Source organism: Phocoena sinus, chromosome 11, assembly GCF_008692025.1.
Source record: "Phocoena sinus isolate mPhoSin1 chromosome 11, mPhoSin1.pri, whole genome shotgun sequence".
Classification (NCBI taxonomy): domain Eukaryota; kingdom Metazoa; phylum Chordata; class Mammalia; order Artiodactyla; family Phocoenidae; genus Phocoena; species Phocoena sinus.
This window is the reverse complement of record NC_045773.1, coordinates 57,756,690-57,781,250: the sequence shown is the minus strand read 5'-3', so window position 1 is coordinate 57,781,250 and position 24,561 is coordinate 57,756,690. Positions and strand designations below refer to the sequence as shown.

The window sequence follows — 24,561 nt, the reverse complement described above, 5'->3', positions numbered from 1 at the left end:
AATGATACAAAGAAATGTAAATATACCACATCTTCTTGGGTAAGAAGAATTAATATTGTTGAAATGTCCATATTACCCAAAGCAATCTACAGATTTAATGAAATGCTTATCAAAATGCCCATGGCATCTTTCACAGATCTAGAACAAATAATCCTAAAATTTATATGGAACCATAAAACCAAGCTGCCATAGCAAACTTGAGAAAAAAGAACAAGCTAGAGGTATTATGTTTCCTGACTTCAGACTATGCTATGAAGCTATAGTAATCAAAACAACATAGTACTGGCACAAAACCAGACACAGAGTAATGGAAGAGAATAGAGAGCTCAGGACTAAACCCATGCACTTATGATCTATTAATCTACAACAAAGGAGGCAAGAATATACAATGGAGAAAGGACAGACTCTTCAATAAGTGATGCCAGGAAAACTGGACAGCTTCATATAAAAAATTGAAATTAGGACAATTCCTCGCACCATATACAAAAATAAACTCAAAATGGACTAAAAACCTAAATATAATATCAGAAACTGTAAAACTCCCAGAAGAGAACATAGGCAGAACGCTCTTTGACATAAATTGTAGCAATAGTTTTTGGAGCTGTCTCCTAAGGCAAAAGAAATAAAAGTAAAAAGAAACAAATGGGACCTAATCAAACTTAAAACTTTTGTACAGCAAAGGAAGCCACTGTCAATTGAAAAGACAATCTACTAAATGGGAGAAAATATTTGCAAATGATATGACGGATAAGGGGTTAATATCCAAAATTTATAACCAGTTCACACAACTCAATATAAAAAAAAAAACCCAAAGAACTCAATTAAAAATAGCAGAAGATCTGAATAGACACTTTTCCAAAGAAGATATACAGATGGCCTATAGGCGCATGAAAAAATGCTCAATATCACCAATCATCAGAGAAGTTCAAATCAAAACCACAATGAGGGCTTCCCTGGTGGCGCAGTGGTTGAGAGTCCACCTGCTGATGCAGGGGACACGGGTTCGTGCTCTGGTCCGGGAAGATCCCACATGCCGCGGAGCGGCTAGGCCCGTGAGCCATGGCCGCTGAGGCTGCGCGTCCGGAGCCTGTGCTCCGCAACGGGAGAGGCCACAACAGTGAGAGGCCCGCGTACCGCAAAAAAAAAAAACAAAAAAAACAAAAAAAACCCACAGTGAGATATAACTTCACACCTGTCAGAATGGCTATCATCAAAAAGTCAACAAATAACTAATGTTGGTGAAGATGACAAAGTAGAACTCTTGTACACTGTCGGTATGACTATAAATTGGTGCAGCCGCTATGGAAAACAGTATGAAATTTCCTCAGAAACTTAAAAATAAAACTACCATATGATCCAGCAATTCCACTCCTGGGTATATATCAAAAGAAAGTGAAAACACTAATTAGAAAAGATACATGTACCCCAGTGTTCATAGCAGCATTATTTACAATAGCCAAGACATGGAAGCAACCTAAGTGTCCATCAACAGATGAATGGATAAAGAAGATGTGGTATATATAATGGAATATTACATGGCCAAAAAATAATGAAATTGTCTTTTACAACACTGTGGATGACCTTAGAGAGTACCATGCTTAGTGAAATAAGTCAGGCAGAGAAAGCCAAATACTCATATCACTTATTGTGGAACCTAAAAAATGAAACACATGAATGTAGATATGAATGTATATAACAAAACAGAAACATACAGATATAGAGAATAAACTAGTGGCTACAATTGGGGGAAGGGACAGGGACAGGGGTGAGTTAGGGGTATGGGATAAAGAGACACAAACTACTATGTATAAAATAAATAAGCAATAAGGATATATGGTACAGAACAGGGAAATATAACTATTATTTTGTAATAACTTTAAATGGAGTATAACCTATAAAAATATTAAATCACTATATTGTACACCTGAAAATATAATATTTTCAATCAACTATACTTCAATTAAAGAAATGGTGAGTAGGACATCAACTCAGTTACTTAGGTGTTCTCTCTGCTGTTGGTGTTGGTGACTTTCAGGAGACTATGGAAGGACAAAACAAAATCTGAAGTAGCGCAAAGGAGGAATACATGGTCTACATCAAATTATGAACAATTTATAGCATATTCTAAAAAAATTACCCAAAGCAGGTGACTGTTCTTCTTAATTTGACAAAATGTAAACATTTTCTTTCACTAAAATCCCACTTTAAACAGCACTCTATTTGTGTGTGTGTTTATCTGATTTTAAAGGGTCATTCCAATGATCACCATTGAGACTTCTAAGGATAGTAGGGCCAAATAACTGTCGTCCCCTTTATTTCATTGAGCTCCATAATGAGCTGGACATATAAGCTTGGGAATTAGCACTCAGTAACTAAATTACTCTGTTTAATAGAGGTGAAAATAACTTGAAATTCCCTAGGAAATTCCAGGTGGGAGGACAGAGTAATAACAAAAATTAGAGACAGAAGAGAAAAAATTAAAATTGTGTAATGAAGCAGGGAAGGGCTTGGGGAGAAGAGAAGGAGGATTTTTTTTTGAGCTGTCTGTAATGAGATTATCATTACAATGATAAAATGTGAACTCTTTGCTTTCTGCCCCTCTGATATTTTAAATGAAGTCAGTGTCACCCATAAACGATTTTTAGAGTGGATCTTATAGGATGTTTTAAGAAATTTTGAGTTTTATGTTAAAATTTGCAGTTGGCAAATCCAGGAACCAAATGGCTTCACCAAAGCACAAGAGGACATCTAATCCTGTGTCCTATTTTGGGGAAGTTGTCTTGAATCATCTGAACTAAGATAAACTACCTAGTTGTGAGCTGACTTGAGTGTCTACCCCAGAATAGAATTGGGGGTGGCGGGTCCTAACCATCCTGCCCTTGCTGTTGGGCAAACTGTTCAAGAAAATAGAAAATGACCTGTCCTGAAGCACATCTGTTTTAGGGATACAACATCAATATCTATGAGAAATTGTGTAAACTAATCTGAGCTCAACCTTAAAAACTTTGGATGAATGCCTTCTTTGGAACTGGCAGTTACAGACACAGAGTTAGGGAATTACAGACACAGAGTTAGTGATGTGAGATCACTAGCATTTTTAGGTAAGCTCTGCATAAAATAGGAGTTGAGTGAGAACCTTGAAAATAATAGTTTCGCCCAGCGCTGATAACACAGTTACCAAGGAAGCAGAATCTTTGGGGTAGGGAAAGGAAATTCACAGCATATGTGCTTGGTGGATCAAGACCTGTAACCTGCTCTAGGGCACAGTGCAGGGCACAGTGCTACATAGAACTGGATACCAGGAAAGTGTAGTGTCTTTTAGAAACTAGAGATATCCATGGTATATGGATGTATAAAATGTTTACTTACACTTAAGTATGTGTACCGGCAATACACCTATACTGATTAAGAATTTGACCTTTGTTATGAGATTAACTGGATCCTATTCTCTGATTCATAGTCTGTATAACTCTGGATAAGTTTCTCTCTCTGTGCCATAGTCCCCTCATCAGTAAAATTAGAGGAACAATATTATCTAGCATATAATTTTGCAGATAAAATTAGAGAATCCATGGAAAGTACTCTGCATACCTATAACCTAAGAAGTAATACCAAAATTATGACATCTATTCCATTACTGGTATTGTTTTAAAAAATGACTTAAAGAAAATATACTGAAAATGTTAACAGTATATCTTGAATTGTATGATTGTTGAGTAAAAAAATACATTTGTAATTGCTGAGATTTTTTCCGAAGTTTTCTTCATTGAACATGCTATTTTGAATTAAGAGGAAATTTCCCCAGCTGTCAAATTATTTCCAAGTCAGAAACATTCTTTTGTAGAAGACAAAATACAAATGATAATTCCTAAGAGAAAGCTCCCTTTAAAATCCTTTTAACAATTAAATACATGAATGCACTTTAAATTAGACTCTCTTTAGTGCCGTGCTATTCTCTAAAAGATAACTTATAAAAACTGATATGTTTTACTTATAGTTTACCTTAAGGTTAGCGTGGGATAGAGTATTTGGGGATATGTAACACCGGATTTGTTATTCCCTAATGACCTTGTGTAAACAATTTCTAATGTTTAGCAACTAATAATTTTACTTAAAATAATTAGCTTGTGATTCCTTTGTAATAGTTAAACACCACGAATTATCCTCTGTAGGTCAGTGGCTAAAGTAAATGTCCTCAGTGGAATACATATGCCTTTATACATGGAAGACTAAATAATACCGACTGAGTGTCCAGTCTTTTAAAATGGAATTTTGAATCACGTCAAGTAAATTCACCTTCTTGTGTGTGCATCTCACATTCTTTTGATTTATTCTCTCTTCCCTTTTCCATGTCTTTATTAGATGGAGATCCAATGTTCCTAGTGTTAACTTTGGAATGATTCATTTCAGTTTACACCTAAGATTTTTCTAGCATTTCTAAATTTCTTAATCTTTTTCTTTACTCTTCTTGCTATTGTGTGCCTGTTCTAACTAGTGTAAGCTTCCAGGGCACTATGATCTTTGTTACAAAACATGCAAGGTATGATGGGGCAGAAACATGAAAATACTACCACCCAGTTCATAATTGACTTACTAGGTAATGCATTTATTACAAAGATGAACATTTTTCCAATAATGTATTTGGAACTCTTGTTCAAGAAATACCTCAAGAGACTGTATTAAATTACTATAAATATACTTACTGGTGTCCAGGCCCTTGTGCTTTTCAGGATGGCTGTGATGTCTGCTTATATTCAAATGAAACTTGGAGCTTTATATTATAAATCCAACCAGGGTGTAAAGTATTGTTTTTGAAAATAAAATATGAACATTCTGGCAGACTCTGGCTAGGTATTCATCAAAATTAGATATAATAATCAAGTGTCATTTTAACTCACCCTGAATGAGGACTGAATGGCAAAGACAGCTCATAATCAAGCAGTATCCATTCTCATTGTTTTCTGTCATAAACGAAGCCCTTGCATTTTAGGTGGCCTCACGGCTGTTCGGTCTGAATCCACATACAGAGCCTCCATTGCATCCAGGGCCACCATGTGACCACGCTCTTGCCAAAGACACGTCAGTAGAGTTGATATATGAAGCCTCTGGTACATGTCCTTGAAAGGAAGCTTTTTGCTGTCCACGCTTTCTTTTTTCCACGGAGTGGAATCCAGAAGTTGTGATAGACAGCCTCCTTCATCAACACATATAAGAGGAACATCTTAGGGGCTGGAGAAGGGTGCGGAGAAAGACCACCTGCTCCTCCAGCCGCCTGTAGCCGCAGACTCTTGCATTAAAGAGAAATAACTCTTCTTCTTGTTTGAGACACATTTATTTTGGTCCCTGTTGAAAAAGACAAACATTATTTTAAAATACTACTTGAGAAATTGGAAATAATATTTATTATCATTATTATATTAAATTCATATGGCATTTTTTAGTATACAAAATATTCTTCAATTTTCTCAAAACTCACAAAATTCTTTGAGGTACATACTATTATCTTAACTTCACATATGAAGAAACTAAAGCTTGGGAATTTTTGCTTTGTCAGAAGTCATCCCCAGGAGCAAGGGCAAATATAGCACCTTTGAAGGTATGAGTCTGGTTTTGAAAATAACAAGCAGTAGCTCATGGGAGGTTCCGCTGTGGTAACTTTGGTTCTCTGAAGTCTTTATCAGAGCTGTCCCCTACTGCACTGAGTCCTGGCTCTAGTCCTAACTCACTCTTGACCTTGAAGAAGTTGATTAATCTCCGAAGACTTCAGTTTCCTCATATGCTCATATAAAGTTTGATTGGGGGAGGGTGGATGTTGGGAAAAAGGAAAATGTGTTTTTAAATAGAAAGCTGCATTTTTCATGAACAACAGCCTATTGGTTCTACTGCAAAGATATCTCATCTGGCTTATTTTGAGAGTCTGAAGTCAAGTGTTATAATTCTGATCTCAATGCCACACCTCCAGTGGCAGACCTTATTAAATTTGGCTAGTAAGTAGCCCTTAATAACCAGCAGAAAACCAGCTGAGGAAGTATTGAGAAGTGTCAGAATTGGACATTAAGAGAAACCTTTTTAATAAAAGTAAAAACTCTAGTTAGATAGAGAATGTATGCCTAGGAAAGTAAGAGTGTATTCCCGGGCTGACAAGTATTGCTGTGAGAAATTTGAGTAGGTGTGGGAGGCACAGGAACACAAGCAGGCCTTTCCATCTCTGTTATGGATCCTCCATGTGTTGAAATGATGGGCATTTCTAATCAGATAAACACTTTAACATGTGTAGTACCGTTACCTCATATGAAATAGATAGCAAATTTGCTTTTGTTTACCCAGTTTAGGTGTATTCATGTTACACTTCCAATTTCATCCACACATAAAACTAAAAATTACTTTAAAAATTTTTATCCTTTGAAATTTAGTGAAACAATTGCTAGTTTGGGGGGAGGAGAGTCAAGAAAGGTAAAATATAATTAATATTATTTATGTTAATTTTTAACTAAATTTTGCTTCCTTGAAATCCAAATGCAAATCTAGTTGCAAAATGAGCTGGGTTTGAATCCCAACTTGAGACTTACTTAAAGTCTTTTAAACTCAATTTCCTAATCTGGATTATGTGAATACTGTGCAAGGTTATTGTGAGATTGGAGGTGTCTGTAAAACACCTAACACACGTGAGCAAAGTACATGGATCAGACGCTGACCTGCTCAGCATCTGAACTTAATCAGGCCCCAGTAATGACTTGGGTGCAGTACTAACAAAAAATCTGAGGGTATGTAGCTCACGCAGAATCAAGGCCAACATAATGCTTAACAGCCATCCCTTTAATATACTCTTCTATATTGACCAAAGTGAGGTGACCAAGATAGTGAAGTGGTGAGTAGGAGCCAAATGATGACCTACACCTGCAGGCATGAGGTTGAGAGAGAAGTCTCGGTTTTGCTCACTTTCATGGAGAATGAGTAACATTTTCACCACTTCTCAAAAAGTATCTAGAAAATCCTGGTTCTCTTAAAGAGCAATGGTCATCTTGGTTTTATTATCTGCAAACGATTACTTGTCAGGCACAAAAACAATCCTTTCCTTCCAGTGGAGTCCACTGAGGAGTTAATGGCATTTGTGTCACTTCTTTTCAGGGATTTAGCATTTTTATTTAGCTAATTAAAATGTGGTGTAGATGATAATCATGCCAGTTTTTTTAAACATCTTTATTGGAGTATAATTGCTTTACAATGGTGTGTTAGTTTCTGCTGTATAACAAAGTGAATCAGCTATACATATACTTATATCCCCATATCCCCACTTCTAGGTGGTCACAAATCACTGAGCTGATCTCTCTGTGCTATGCAGTTGCTTCCCACTAGCTATCTATTTTACATTTGGTAGTGTATATATGTCAATGCTACTCTCTCATTTTGTCCCAGCTTACACTGCCTCCTACCTGTGTCCTCAAGTCCATTCTCTACATCTGTGTCTTTATTCCTGTCCTGCCCCTACGTTCATCAGAACCATTTTTTTTTTTTTTAGATTCCATATATATGTGTTAGCATATGGTCTTTGTTACAATGGAATATTACTCAGCCATAAAAAGTAACAAAATTGAGTTATTTGTAGTGAGGTGGATGGACCCAGAGTCTGTCATACAGAGTGAAGTAAGTCAGAAAGAGTAAAACAAATGCCAGATTTGTTTTTTAAAGAATCATTCAAACACTCAAAAATGGCTTGTACCAGATTTTTATTTCTCAAAGAGTTTCTACTAAGGGAAAATTTGCTTAGATTATGCCCTCTGTCATCTTCTCAGTAAGTGTTAAATCAATGCAAAATGAGTGGATTTGTATTTCTAAAAATAACCTTTTTCACAGGAAGAAGAACTAAGGAAGAGTGGGGAAGCCAAATATGCACACTTGAGTGATGAACTTCATGTATTAATTGAAGTGTTTGCTCCACCTGGGGAAGCTTATTCACGTATGAGTCATGCGTTGGAAGAGATTAAAAAATTTCTGGTTCCCGTAAGTGCTTTTCATTTTTACAAAGATGTTTCTCATCAGTTTCTATTAAAAAATGTGCCTTTGATTTTCACTGACTTTTTAGAAAAGAAACATATTGCAGACTAATTATCTGTAGAGTTGACATGAAGATTAAAATTAAAAAGAATACAAAAAGCACTTAGCACAGGACCTGGTGCCACATAATGGTGGTTTGGAAGCAGCATTTGTCTTCAGTACACTGCATGCCACACACCCATTCGTAGCCATGAAGAATAAGACAGTTAACACATAAACACAAATACGTAACTGAAGTTGTATACTTTTCTCTTGTGTCTTAATTACTTAGTAGTTGACATGTATTGTTCATAATTTTTAATTAGTAGAGAATATCTTCAGGTAGAGTGGAAGGGGAAAAAGATTAAACATAATATGTGTAACAAGACAACAATAGTGTTTGAAAATATCAAATGTATCTTATGCAATAGTATGTCAGGTACTGGCTCATTATAAAACATAATGTAAAATAATCAATACTAATAAAACTAGACATTTGTTGACATCACACAAAAATTGGAAAAATAAACTTATTGCACTATATGAGGGAAACAGAGAATGTTCATATAGTAAGGGAGCAAATTTAGGGTTGCATACTGAATAGAATTCTCTACTGATTTTCTAAGAAATAGAGGAAGATTAAATGAATGAAGCTTTCCTAAAGGTCAACAATTTAGCATTCCAGGAAGAGGTTGTTTGAATAAAAATCTTGGCATTAGGCTTGGAGCTGGGAATAAGATAATTAGAAGAGAATGCTGAGTAAAGTTTTCTGGATTGCCCTGGCAGGAGTCTTCAGTGGACAGAGAAAGAGAGAATAGCTAAGATTAATCTGTGCAATGAAGAAACACTGTAGATTTCTAAACTAAGCAATAAACTCAGAGGAAATGGTGGGTAAGATTCATTGATTGGCAGTGATTTTGATAATGGGGGAAAAAACCAGAGAATTTCATAATAGAAAAGTGTCAAAATCTAACCACATAATCTATTTATATGCCCAGTTTTAAAATTCCTGTCAAGACAAGGTTATAGAATAATCCCATACCACTCTGATTATTCCATAACTTTATATGCACAAAGAACTTCTGCACAATTTATTATCTGGTACTTATCTGAACACTTCCCTAAATAGATCCCATGTTTCTTAAGAATGAGAATGCTATGTTCTCTCTTCCTTTTACTTCTGAACTAAATGCCTGGTGCTGTTGGGTAAACAGTTTTACTATATTTAGCTCAGACCAGACCTCTGGTGATCTAGAAAAAGGCTAGGACTGCCTACATTACTAACTCATTTTGTGACTGTAGACAAGTCAGTTAAATTCTCAGAACTTTAGCTTATTCATCTTTAAAAAGAAGGTAATAATAATAGACTGACATCTGTCATAAGTAATGTGAATATTAAATGGGGTAATGCATATGAAAGGACATAGAAAATTATAAAGCACTATATATATTTTTTATTATATATAAGTAAATTGGTGTTTTAAATCTATCTTATTATTATAGTAGATAAAATCTTGGAATGACTTTTTGAGGTGAAATACATAAAATGAAATATTATCTCATTATTACATAGATTTTAGACCTAGGCTGTACGCTAGGTTAACCCTATTTTATTATAAATACCAGTAATACATCTCGCTTACTTCTTAGACCCCTTGATACTTGTAATCATTTCATTTATATCTTCTCCACTGAAATATATGCTCTATGAGGGCAGGGCTGGCAGTGTCTCTCATATTCCCATCATTTAGAGTCATACCTGGCACAATAAGTATTTGTTTGATAGATTGACTGAGGGAGTGTCTGGGGATGATGCAGGGCATTAAAACCTCATCTGCGTGTGGTCTGGGGAATAGTACCCTACAATCAAGATGCTCTCCCTAAACAGATATAGATGGAGACGGAAAATGGAAAACCTTCCTTTGGCCAGTGTGACCTGTTCCTGCTGCCTCTCGGTTTTATCTCTGCCCGTCCAACAGCTCCTCACTGTGCATCAAACACCCCAGGCTCCCTCTTCACTAAGGGCCTTTGAAGATTCTTCTCGAAAATATTGACACAGCCATCTCCTTGTCATTCAGGTCTCAACTCACATGGTAGCATTGCAGGAAATTCTTCCCTCACTACACAGTCTAAAGTAACCTCCTTATATTTGTACAGCCCTATTATATTTTGTCCATGATACCACCAGACACCCGATTTAACACTGTGATTCACTGTCCCATCATGCCCTGACCCTCTTCACTTATTTATTTTCCTCATAGCTCTTAACAGCTTCATATGTACTATATATATATATATATATATATATATATATATATATATATATATATTTTACTTATTTATTGTTGGTTTTCCTGTAAAATATGTGTCATGAGGACATGGATTATTGTATCATTTCACTGCTTTATTCTCCCACCTTGAACTATGCCAAGCACATAGGAAGCACTTAATAAATATCTTTTTCTATGAATGAATAAGCTTTTAAAAAATAAATACTCTGATAACACTTATTGTTGAATTAGTAAATTTTACAGTTAATGAAAGCCGTTTTACTTGGTAAATTTTTCCCATTTGCCTTGCTGGCCTCAGCACCAAGCAAAGGATGGCAGCTTCATTCATCACCAGAACCACAAGGGGCAAAAATTAACTGTTAGTTCTTTTTCTTTTATATGAAATCACTTGGTAATTCAGGTTTATTTTGACATTTATATTAAAGTCCATAGAAATACTCACATATCAGGATATTAATATTTACAAACATCACAGGTGAAGAATTATACCCAGTGAGAGGCAAACTAGAACAACATAGAAAGCTAATGTCAAATGGTAGGGAGGTCCACTGACATCTAATTCCTCTACACAATGAAGCGTCTTTTCATGGTTAGAACTTTCATCTTCCTCTATGCTATCCACCATCTACCCAACTTCTCCTACAATGGGCTGTCATTGTCTAAGACTCCCGACTGTAGAACATACAACTCCTCATGAAACGTCTGAATGATGTCAGATGTTGGAAAACAATACAGTTTTAGTACTTTAAGTGATATGTAAGACAAATGAATGATTATTGCCATGGGAAAAATTTCCAGCTTGGTGGTTTCCATTCAGTCCTATCAAAACAAGGAGAGTGGCAGGTCAATAAAATATCAATAACTTGAACCCTGCTAATTTAATTTAATTTAAACATCTTTATTGGAGTATAATTGCTTTACAATGGTGTGTTAGTTTCTGCTTTATAACAAAGTGAATCAGCTATACATATACATATATCCCCATATCTCCTCTTTCTTGTGTCTCCCTCCCATCCTCCCTATCCCACCCCTCTAGGTGGTCACAAAGCACCAAGCTGATCTCCCTGTGCTATGTGGCTGCTTCCCACTAGCTATCTATTTTACATGTGGTAGTGTATATATGTCCATGCCACTCTCTCACTTCGTCCCAGCGTACCCTTTCCCCTCCCCGTGTCCTCAAGTCCATTCTCTACGTCTGCAATCTTTATTCCTGTCCTGCCCTTAGGTTCTTCAGAACCTTTTTTCTTCTTTTAGATTCCATGTATATGTGTTAGCATACGGTATTTGTTTTACTCTTTCTGACTTACTTTACTCTGTATGACAGACTTTGGGTCCTTCCACCTCACTGCAAATGTCTCAATTTCATTTCTTTTTATGGCTGAGTAATATTCCATTGTATATATGTGCCACATCTTCTTTATCCATTCACCTGTCGATGGATACTTAGGTTGCTTCCATGTCCTGGGTGTTGTAAATAGAGATGCAATGAACATTGTGGTACATGACTCTTTTTGAATTATGGTTTTCTCAGGGTATATGCCCAGTAGTGGGGTTGCTGGTGAATGCTGCTAATTTTAAATCTTTAATGCTTTAAGAAGGTGCTATATTAAAGTTTTCCTTATATTAGCTAATTTGTCTTGCAAATACTGATTAGGAGTGTCAAATAAATTATTTGACAAATAACGACAAAAGGGCTATAAAACTCTAAACTAATAATGTGAATGCCCTTCTCTTCCCTTTATAAGCTGTAAAGGTAAACAAGCATTGTCATTATTATATTTTGTAACACTCCTTTTTTTTATAGTTCAAGCACTAGGACTGCCACAGAAGGCTGTGCAGACTGTGCCTTGCACAATGTTAGGGGCGACATTTATTAATACATCATAGTTTGTGAATGGGACTCCCTGGTATCCCCAAATACAGCTTCCTTTTTTCCAAGCCTAGCCAGCAGATTACCTTAAAATAATGGCTATATTTAATTTTCCTAAATTGGCTGACTCTCACCAGCCATTAAGTTGAATTAGTAAGTTTTACTAATGCTGAATGATTAACTCATGATTAAAACAAAATACACTATCTCATAATCAGGACTTATGAAGCCTTCAGCAAAATTCTGCCTATTGAATGTGAATTTATACATCCTTTAGTAAAAAAAGATAAAAAGAGGAGTTTCCACACAAAGAAGAAATTAGATTTAGGTCACAATAACAAATAGATTACTTTGTTACCTCCTTAAGAGTTAGTTACTGACAGAATTAAGAGATCACAGCACTCATTTCTACCAACTCTGTCACGGATGGCCTCAGACTTTCCCAGGGGGGCATGTGACCCAGCACTGTGGGATTATCAGAGTCTATTGAACGGGAAAAGTAGTATTTGTCCTGCCTGAGTTGTCTCTGATGATCGTCACTAAAGGTCTGTACCATTTAAAGAAAAGATGTGTGTGTGTGTGTGTGTGTGTGCGTGTATCAGATCTCAGCAAAAACACTTTCCTATAGAAAACTAGCAAATCCAGAGGGACAGTCCCAACGCCCCATGTTTAGTTCCTCTTAAATGCCAGAAAGGAAAACATGCTGTTTGAAGCATTTTTATGTCAATTATAGTAACACCAAAAGTGCCGTGAATACTCACACACACACACACACACACACACACATACATATAACTTTTATACTTATGTAGTTTTATATCTGTGTGTGTGTGTGTGTGTGTCAGTGTCTGTGTCCTTTGTTAGTCCTATCAGTCTCACGTACACGACTTTAAGTCAATTCAGCACAGAAAATAATGGTTCATTCCAGGTTATTTCTCTCCTGCATCAGATATCTTGGACAATGATGTGATTCTTGAAATGGGCCAATTAGGGCATATTATATAATTTCAAGTTTGAAATATTAGAAACCTATATAGGAAACCTACCAAGAGTGTGACTACAGAGGAAAAGTAAAACTCTTTTCCTCCTTATGGTAAAAGCAAATAGAGGACATTCTTGCTTTCTGTTCTTCAAAGACTGTTCAAAGACTGTAATCTTGGCTTTGAAACGGGAAAATGACACAGGCTGCTAACTGCAATTATACAGGAAAGTAAGCAGATATAAGGAAAATAAAAAAGAAAAGCAGGGTATTTTCAGTCTTGGAGATGGAAGAAGATCTAGACTTTCATGCACTGAAAAAAAATGTATAACGTTTTAGAAGATTATAAACATAATGTTTAGAAATAGATGTAATATAAATGTATAGAAATTCATGCTATGATTTGATTAAAAAGTGAAAATTTGGTCGGAGGCTTTTAGTCAGGTGAAAAGAATATAAGGAAAACAATGTATTAAATAAAAACCCACCAGCCAGCAAAAGCAATATTGATAAGTGTCAAGACCACAAGTTACGTGTGCCACAACTACTAAGCCCGTGCACCTAGAGCCCATGCTCTGAAACAAGAGAAGCCACCACAGTGAGAAGCCCGTGCACTGCTATGAAAAGTAGCCCCCACTCGTGGCAACTAGAGAAAGCCCGCAAGCAGCAGTGAAGAGCCAACGCAGCCAAAAATAAATAAATAAATATTTAAAAAAATTTTTTTAAAAAGACCACAAGTTGGGGCATGGCAGATACATTTTGTCTGGGGATGGCAGGAGTTCACAATGTAAAGCAACAACATCCAGCAGGCCAGAGAGTGATCAGGTACAGAGTAAAACAATAACATCCAATGCAGAGGGGGAAACAGAACCTGGATGTCATTCCTTCATTGTTGTGGTGGTTGTTAAAATATTGTCAAGAGTTTCCTTGGATTTCTATCTTCAAAACCAGTGAATTCCCTTTTCTTTCCCATAATTAACTATAGTCTAATAGTGTGGTAGCTAAGAGCACTAAGCACAAGCCATGCATCCGTGTAATTATTACTTGCACAGAAATGTTTCCTGTATTGCTATAGCACTATGATCATATTCTGATTATACATGCAGAATTTTATAATCATCTAATATTGAGTATTCTTATCTGATAAGTTGTAATAGATAATATAGGCCAATGACTTTAAAAGAATTAAAATTATTACTAGTTCTTAGAATAGAACTAATAATAATAATTATATAATTAATAATAATATGGCATTATTATTATTATTGACACCCAAGGCCACTTTACCATTGTTAATTGATTGACATAACCTGAAAGACAGAAGAAAGAAGCAGTGGATTCTGTGAGTGTGATTTTTCTACAAACCCTAATACAAGTGTTGTCTTACTCCTCTCCAGGACAGATAATCAAAAGTTCACTTTATGAATCTAGGGTCAGGATGTGATCATCTGCTTTCTATTTAAGAAACAATTTATCATTAATTATCTCTGGTCTCATTTGATGCCACTGCTCTGAATTCTCTAAGGCTACTCTTCATGAGCCTTGATTGCTTTTTAGATGCTGAGCATCATTCTCCAATCTCTACTAGCACCTTGATTTCATTTTGATGAGTTACTTCTTCCACACTAACTGATGTTATAATCAAAAGAACTGCTTTTGCAATCCCATATGTAGTCATTAACATGAAGGCTTAGCAGCATTCCTAAAAAGTTATCTGTGTTGTTACAGATTGTAGCTCCCAAGGATACATGTTTGATCTCGAAGGGGAGAATCTCACCTCTTAATTTTATAGGATTTTAGTGTTAAGGAAAGTCTTAGAGGATCAATAGAATGTATATTATATTCAAAACTTTACTGAATGCTAATCCTGTCAAATGCATAGGTACATAATAAGCACATGCCAACACTGACCCTGAAAATACTTTTATAGATGGACAAAATGTCTCATGATTACTGAAGAATTTGGTCCAAAGAAAGGGAACAAGGCAGAAAAGCAGCTCAATAATAAGAATCTGTTAAACAAAATATATAAATTTTAACTGAATAAATCATTCAAATAAGTAAAATAAATGGCGCTAATTAATGAAAGATGCAAGGTTTGTTTAAATAAGTAACATAAATGGTACAAGGCAAACAGTTTGTTTAAATTCAAGGAATATTTCTGAGCATCAAATGTATGCCAAGCACAATTCTAGCAATTTGTATTACATCAGCCACTGCCCTTGTAGAATTTAAGAATGAGAAAACTGTTTTCAAGACTTAAAAGATAAATATTATGGAGAAATATTGCAGAGAGAGTTGGAAATGGGAGACCAGATTGGAGAATGAGGACAGTATGGACAATAGTGATGATAGATCAGGCAACACTGATCAAACAGAAAGTCTTATTTCTAGAGTCAAGAAAAATCGACTGTTGACAAAGACTACTGCCATACAGACAATGGTGAGTTATTCATTGAGACAGAAAGTGAAAAGAGAGAAGGTGGTGGGGGGCAGAGAAAGAGAGTGTTTTGATTAGCTTCTTGACAGTGTTGATAACCCACTATTTCATATTGAAAACATATATTTTCACGCAACAAGAAAAACTTATAGAGAATACTATATTTTAAAACTGATTATTTTTGCAAAATTATGTATTCCTGAAATGTGCCTTCAACTTCTGTTTTTGCAATTAGGTCTTACTTTTTAAAGAGCTTATCTTGCAGCTCCACAAGATACAAGGTAAGCTTATTTTGAATTGCCCTTCCTTGATTAACTGATCTCATTTTGCTGTTCTGAAGCTTCTTTCAGCAAGCCACAATGGGAAATGTTTGATTCCTCCAGACAGTATTCAACTTAGATATCCAAGGAACTTGGAAGAGTCCTCATTCCCCCAAGAAATGTATCTTCTATTTCATCTCTAATTCTTGCTTTTATCCCTTTCTCTGCCTATTCTACCCAATCTCTCTACGTAGTGTATGTAAGGATGCATATACAATTCCTTAAAATACAATTACAAATGGCTTACTAGATAGTCTGTGCTCAGTATAGTACACTGGAATTGGTTTTATTTTTTTATAACCACTGTCCTTCTCCCTTATTCATTACCAACAGTTTGAGCAAATCACTTAGCTTTATGCTCATTCTCCTTTAAGAAGAGTCTTAATTTACACAATGTAGGTTTTAAGTCCAGTCAGCTCCAATTTATGATTTCAAGTTTAAATCCAGTTCAAAGCTCCCCTCATCCCTGAATTTATGGCTTGGGGCGTAGCGGTGGTGAAGGAGCTGTGAGCTGCTCATTCAGCTCCTGCCACTGTCTCCACCCCGCAGGGTCTGGTGCTCCTGGAACTTTGTGGATGGTCTTGGCAGGTGGGGTGGAAGATGTTAAGAAATTGGAGAAAGATGGGCTGTAAAACTCACCCTGTAATAACCTGGTTAGTTCGGTTGGTTGGTTGGAGTTGTACTTCACGTACTTTCCTCTGATGGGCTATTTGGATGATAGGCTACGGAATTGCTGTTGATCATCAAATATTTCTTGTCTTCCTCTCAGCCGAGTGAGCTCAGGGAGCAGTTCAGCTTCTCACAACGCAGTGCTTTCCTTTCCCGCAGTACTTCCGGCTGCAGGTCTGCCTTCCTCCTGCTCCCAGCACTGCAGGTGAGCTTTGTCCTTTCTCTCTGAACATGTGTAAGTTTACTGCACCTGTCCCCAGCATTGAAGGATTTCACCAGGATCCGCGCAGGCCCCACCCTTTCTTCATTTGCCCACGGGGACGTTGGTGAGCTCTTTCCACTGGCAGTGTTAGGTCTTTCTTTCAGAACAATTCTCTCCCCATTATTTATATATTTTCTCTATATGTTTCCCTTTTTTTCTTCTTTTGTAACAACTCCTATTACTTCTGGCAAGTCTCCTGGATCTTTCTTCAAATAATCTTTTCCTAACAGTTTCTATCTTCTTATCATTTTAGTCATGTGTTCCAGAGATACGGTCTCCAAAGTCTTCTAAGCCACAAATTCAGATGAACTGTTTAGTTGGACATCACGTAGATATTGTTTTCTTGTATTTCTTCAGAAAGTACTATAACTTCATTGTCTAGGTAGTTCTTCTGTTTTTCTGTTCATGTTTATTTCTGTCCTCTCCAGCAGCTTTATTTCACTGGGCAGGTTTTCTGACTGCTTTTTTCTGCTTTCCCTCGATGTCCTTTCCTTTTGCTTCCTCCTTTCCCTTCTCATCCTGATGTAGGTCGGTTTTCTGGGGTAACTTTAGAGCTCCAAAGTGTTAGAAACTGAAATAGTCTCCCCCATATGGACCAAAAGTGCAGAACTAAGCAGGCCACCAAAAACGTGGTGAGAACCTAAAAAATGTCGTCTTGTTCTCCAGTCTCCCATCACTTTCACAGACTTGAAGCCTCACCCATTCTGGTCCTTCTTGGCCTCCCCGCCAGGGAGAATAGACATACTCCAGTGGGTCTGTGGCAGCTTTCCACTTGGATGAAGTTTAGATCCGTGCAAGACAAACTCTTTCCCAAATATCCACACCACCATGACCATTCTGAGTTATCCAACACCGGGTTTCATGTGCTCGCTCAGCCCACAGGTGATAAAAGGCCAGTCCAGTCAATTCTGTTAGCTAAGCCTCTCAGAGGTTTCAAGGCCTGACGTACACATAAGCTTCTGAGGATGTCAGCATTTATTGCCCCCAAAATATACTGCTACTTTAGAGCTGGTAAAGAAAAAAAAGGGAGCTGCATTTAGGCCACTATCTTCCCAGAATTACTGTCTTCCACAGTTAGTTTAGTTTAATGAAATCACTTTTTACTTAGCATGTGGAAAAAAGCATCCAAAGTAAGTTTATAGACACCATAGCTTTAAAATTTTAACTTTGTGTATCATGCAACACTTCTAAGATAAGTACTTTATTTTGTGACAAATTATGTATTTAAAATAAAATAATAAAACTTTCCACAGAGAAAAAGCATAGCATTCCATGAACATCTACCTCTGTAAAGACTAGATACACAGTAGTTTCCATATGTTTTGTATAGATGTTACCAATTTGATATGCACGAGTTCTAATGGAGGTGTTTCCCTAATGGCAGAATTATTATGATAACCTATTTGGGAATTCAGAGCATTCATGTAAATGAAAAATTTGTCAGTAACAATTCCTATTTGCCATTAATAGCCAATTCTGAGGGTAAAATTCACTTTAATATGTTTTTCACTAGAAAAGTTAGAATGCTAGTGGTTTATTTCTGCTCTCTTTGTATACCTTCCACCTATAGATTTTTCTTTAGGGAAGGGACAGTGTGTTGGTTTAGAATCTCTGACCTGCTAGGCAATATGGTGGGTGGCTTATAGGCATTACCTTTTGTTACCCTCACAAGCCTGAGAAGGATTTGCAGTGCTCATCACATAGATGAGGAGACCAAGACTGAGCACCCACTGTAGCTACACAAGCACCCGGTGCAGCAAGACCCACCTGACATGACAGCCCAGGGCTTTCTCATTTTGGATAATAAAAGCAGAATAGAATGTCTAAGATTTAATCTGGTTAAACATCTGTATTTAATTACAAATCTGTTGGTAACTGACATAAACTAGATTTAAATAAAACATAGGAGTGCTTCCCTGGTGGTGCAGTGGTTGGGAGTCCGCCTGCTGATGCAGGGGACACGGGGTCGTGCCCTGGTCTGGGAAGATCCCACATGCCGTGGAGCGGCTAGGCCTGTGAGCCATGGCCGCTGAGCCTGCGCGTCCAGAGCCTGTGCTCCGTAACAGGAGAGGCCACAACAGTGAGAGGCCCGCGTACAGCAAAAAAAAAAAAAAAAAAAAACATAGGAAATACTACCTTTGCATATTTCCATTTGGTATTTACCAAGATCAATATGATAAATAATTACCAGAAGCTAATAATTTGCTGTTGTAAAAATGCTAATATTACACTGCAATTTTTAAGTCTATCTTCAAATCCTAATGTTTGGCAGAGATTTCTCTTAATAATGATATCTTTCCCTATTTTGTTTATAGTTTCTCTTAGGGACTGCCAAAATAACAAATATATACCACTGGTTATTCTCAGGAATAAAAACAAAGTGCTGTTTGAAATTACCATTCCACTGCTTCATGAATGGTCCTCTTACCTGAGTAAACGAAGTTATAGATTTAACCAGTGTTCACTATGGGGAGGGCTGTTCTGTTTAATTTAGACCCTATGAGAAATGATTCATTTAGATTAGATCATAAAACCATTTACAAATAAGTAAACAGATGGGGGTGGGGGAGAGAGAGATTGAGAGTCAGAGACAGAGGCTGGAGGCAGATTCTCGTGGAAATCCTAATCAGGAAAAACAGTGATAAGACCTCACAAATAACTGCATCCTGGGTGGTCCCGGGCACTGCAGGGAATCCCAGAAGTACCTCGAACATGAAAACGTCCCGCCTCTCTGTGTGCCTGGCCACTCTTCCATGTCTCATTTACCAACCCCGCCCCTCCTCCCCCCACTTCTGCTCCCTCAGGCTTCCTGACCCCTCCCAAGCTTGTTTTTCCTTCAGAGATGGTGTTGCCTCTCTCTCTGCCCCTTGGATTTCCTTTCCGTTGTACTCTCACTGTGCCCCTTATTCTCATTCTGCATGTATCTGTGATTACTGATTCAAAGCGCACAGCTTGGAAAATTGACTTAAATATCAAAGCACTTGCAAATAAAACCTAATCTTTTTCTGTCTCGTATTTCACTGATATACCGTTACCATAAGGTATTTCTTTCTTCACTTTTTTCTCCCTTTCTTCCTTCTTTTCTTAAATTTCAGTGGAGGCATTTATCTATTTATTTCTTGTAAACATAGGGGAGAGAAATCCTACCACAGTCTAATAATTCAAACATAGCACAAAATTACAATTATAACTTCATACGTGTTGCTATATTTGTATGACTTTAACTGAACAGGATAGTTCTTAAATTTTAAAAGAAAATAGCGCAAATCCTAATTCCCTTAAAATGTATTCCAATTGAAAATACATAATTTTGATAGACCTTAGTTCATAACACTATGCCATCCATAATAAATATGTATCAAATGAATTATTTGATAGATCTCCCAAATATGTTCTTAGTGTTGCTTAAATTAGCTTGATTTTTAGAAATTATAAATATATGAATGAATAAACACCTGCTTATGCTACTATTTAGGGAGATGTTTCTTTTAAATACAGGACAGGGAGAGGCAAGAAAAAAATAAAATGTCTGAACCAGGAATATTCACCTTATTCCAGTGGTTTCATGGCCTCTTAGGTCTCACAAAATCCACCTCCCAAAAAGATGAAGTCAGGGTTAGAATGCTTATAAAGTATGCACATATGCAGCTAAGCACAATATTAAGACTTGGAAAAAAAAAAAGGTAAATATGTGAGATGATGGATGTAAAACAACTCAGTTGGGGGGAATTCTTTCACAATGTACACATATATCAAAGCATCACATTGTATACTTTGTATATCTTACAATTTTATTTGTCAAATATACCTCAATAAAGCTGGAAAAAACCCAAAATTTATGTTATTTATAGACCATAAAAAAAAACTTGGGCGGTCACATCCTATGAAATCATAAAGACTTTGGCTCCTTAAGATTCGGTGTCATTTTCTTCTGCTAGGTAGATCACTGTTCACTTTGAGGTCACTTTAGAAACAGATGAAACCTCCAGATACTCTGCCTAGAAAAAGGCACAGTCACCTTAATATTTTACACAAAAGTCCAGGGGATCCACATCATGGATCCAAGTTTAAGTGTCTTATGCTAGAAACATCAAATGCTTAGTATGGGAAAAGGAATTATAAAAATGCATGACTAAAGCCCCATTAAAATGTTGAATTTGTTCTATATTAGAAAATTAAATGATTTATATTGAAAAGCACAGCTCATTTTGCCTCAAACTTCCTGAAGGTAATTATAATAGAAATGTAGGTTTTCTTACAGTTATCTTCTTAAATGAATGAATATTTTATCTTATGATGAGGTAATTTTACGACCAAACTGTAATTCATTACTTTTCAGCATAATTCTCACTTCCAAATTTCATTTTAATCAGGGTACAAATGCTATATCAATTTATTACATTTAGAAAGTACTTTATTCAGAGATTTATTTTCCCTCAATATCAATCATAAGACTTTCAGCAGGAGTAAAATTCTGTATACGCTGCATAAATGTGAAGTTTTACTGACTGTTGCCAACTGACCCTAAACTTCTTATCTAAGTAATAAAATCAGGAAATGTCGTTCACTATAAAAATATACACGAGTGAAGAAACTTGACTGTGTGTTGTCTATTACACTTTAGATTACTTTATTGCAGTCACTCAAACCTCCACATCATTGGAAGTGATTCTCTAAACATTATCCCTCAGAATATTGGGAGCCCCATTGCTCTCTACTTTCCTCTCAAGAAAATGTCTTAACATTCTCTGTAATAGGAAAGTTTTCCCGCAGTCCAGAGCATCCATAATTTAAATTGTACCTATTACTTATTTCTGGATCTTTGGGAATAAAAATAATTGTATAATATTATAACGAAAGAAATGTTTCCATGTATTGGTGACTGGAGTGACTGTTTTTAGGATATTATTAGGATATTAGATTTTCCACAACTCACATCCAGCCAATCTGGAAAACATCCATCCCCCCTTGCTTTGTGACCTCTACTTACATGCATCAAGGATGGGGTTACAGGGGCAAAGGTAACTGCAGAAAATAATGTTGACCTGAAAACTAAACATCTCTCCAAATCCCACTTGACTTTTATTATCTGAGTGTAAATACTCAGAAATAGGAAAAGAGCAGGAGGCCTGATGTCCTCCTGTGCTCCTCCCAAGCCTGGCTCCAGGCCACACTGCAGCAGCCTGGAATCTGAGCCCTCTTGCCTCCTCTTAAGCCCTTCAAGGCTCCACAGGCATAAGGGCATGATTGGTCTGGGGGCAGATGTTTCAAGGGCCGTGAACCTGAACCTGGCTGCTAGCACATGGTGAACCCTAAGCCCTCACAGAAGGGTGTGGAAAAACCCTCTGAGCTCATATCATTTGATTTCAGCATTTTCCCTATATTTTTTCCATCTCAGCTCTAGGTATTCAACATCAAACTTCCCTTTACCAAAGAGCAACAAGACTTAACTTACACTCCTCAGCCAAGTGCTGTGATTAACAAATTCTCTGCAGTTATCCATTGATATTCCTGAATTACTTATAATATAATGCAATATAAACACTAAAATATCTAAATATGTCTAGGTATCCAGATGTTTACTCATGTGTAGAACAAAATATACACATATTTGACTAAAGATTTTTTTATCCTGTTGACAGACTCTATTTTTGCCTAAACACCTGTGTAGAAATCTGCTCAAGTGGTTTTCTTTTGAAGCATTTTTCTGCCACTGCTATGTAGCTCATTCATCTGTTATTTATGTCAAAATCACTTGAAATCTAGACCAAGACAATGATTGCTTAATTTATTTTTTTAGATAACACAATGTCTATAAATCACATTAGCTAATTGTTCCTCAGAAGTTACTTTTAAAAACTTTCAAAAATCCAATCACAACAAGTAATAATAGGTTTTTAATTTCAAGGAAGAAAAACATTTTATCTTTTAGAAATAGTCATTCTACTTTCAGAAATTAAAATTTGATCAATATGCTAGTGCAGGTCTAATATGCTGGAGAGAAGTGCAAGTTGACAGTGGATGTGTTATTTGCACATGTATATGTCCCCTGTCCCCTGGAAACCCAGCTCCCTGAAGTCAGAAATCAGAGTTAGATTATACTTTACAAGCCCAGCGCTGCCTGATACCCCTACATGCACTGCAGTGCCTCAGTAAATTTTATTTTTTTAACATCTTTATTGGGGTATAATTGCTTTACAATGGTGTGTTCGTTTCTGCTTTATAACAAAGTGAATCAGTTATACATATACATATGTTCCCATATCTCTTCTCTCTTGCGTCTCCCTCCCTCCTACCCTCCCTATCCCACCCCTCTAGGTGGTCACAAACCACCGAGCTGATCTCCCTGTGCTATGCAGCTGCTTCCCAGTAGCTAGCTATTTTACGTTTGGTAGTGTAAGTAGCCTCTTGCAATGTGAAAGGTTAAAAATGTTTAACTGAATTTTTATGTTTACAAGAAATTCTTCTACAACAACATATGTATATATGATATGTGTGGGTTTCTAAAGAGCAGTGTTATCCCTCTATAACACCAATTTTGATACAGTGAACCCTAAGTAATAGAACTTTTAGGTTCACTCTTGATTTTTTTCTATAAATGGATCCATGTGGTAATGAACTGCCATACAAGGAGGTTTGGCATTTTGTGTTGCAGTGTGTTCAGAGGGAAAGGAGTACATTTCTGGATCTGGATCATAGTCTGTCTTTAGATAACATTACATTTCATAAAGTCAACTGAAAAAAATAAATTTGGCCATTCCATAGGGCAAAGTATGAGATTCTTAAAAGCTGTCTGGAGGAAACAAAGTTTTGTCAGGCTTACTTTTTAACATATTGCTAAAAAATTATTCTAAGTTATAGATCACAAGTGTGGTTATCAAGAAGAAACCTTTAACTTGGATTTATCAGGGCTCATATACAGGCTTTCACATCAAAATGTGGAGGATGGGGGCGGGGCTGTAAGATTCTGCAGGCTGTGTGCCCCAAGCAGACTACATTAGGGAACTCTCTTAATTTAGAAGGGGTTAGAACACCATTTTGCAAAATATTCTGTGAAACATTCATTCTACACAGTGGTCTATGAAAAGAAAAAGTTAGAAGGGCCCTTCGGTCCCTTAAGTTTAGAAAATGCTGCCTTCAGTATTTCCTTCTTAGAGATTCACACCCATATTACCATTTTAAAGGCTCTGAGGGGTCCTGAAGCTTCACTACCTTTTTAACCCAGTTTGAAATATTTATTTGACCAAGTATCCCTTTGTTTAGGAAATTATCTCGCTTATTCTCAGCACACTTCAGATAACATTATATATAAGTATCTTTGCTTATGGAAAGTGAGTCCTTACAACAATTGTATTTAACTCATCCTGAAATTTCTGGATTCTCAAGTGTTCTCTTAGATTCATAACATATTACATAACACTAAGTGCCATAATTTAGCATCACCTTAGACAATCTCATCTCACGCTCAGAACATAGTCTTAGGTAAAACAGATTGACATGGGACATTCTCTACTTGTGCACATATTTGACTGTATCAGTGTCCCCTTCAAGCATATTTACTGCCATGCTTTATTTCACTATTAAGTAACAACCAACTCAAGTGGTATTTGATAATTGAGTCCGTTGCTATCTTTGTGAGAAATAAGAACAGATTGATCAACAAATATGTTTACCATTGAGAATCTTTTCTCTTTAA

The 24,561-nt window shown here is 36.5% G+C and overlaps 1 protein-coding gene across 2 annotated transcripts in view; it reads left to right on the top strand.

Moving 5' to 3' along the window:
* KHDRBS2 (KH RNA binding domain containing, signal transduction associated 2) overlaps positions 1-24,561 on the top strand; it is a 721,722-nt gene that overhangs the window by 331,409 nt on the left and 365,752 nt on the right. For both annotated transcript variants that reach the window (XM_032650315.1, XM_032650316.1), the window contains exon 4: positions 7,855-8,001. In XM_032650315.1, the coding sequence (XP_032506206.1) occupies positions 7,855-8,001 (147 nt within the window). The remainder of the gene's footprint in view (positions 1-7,854; positions 8,002-24,561) is intronic.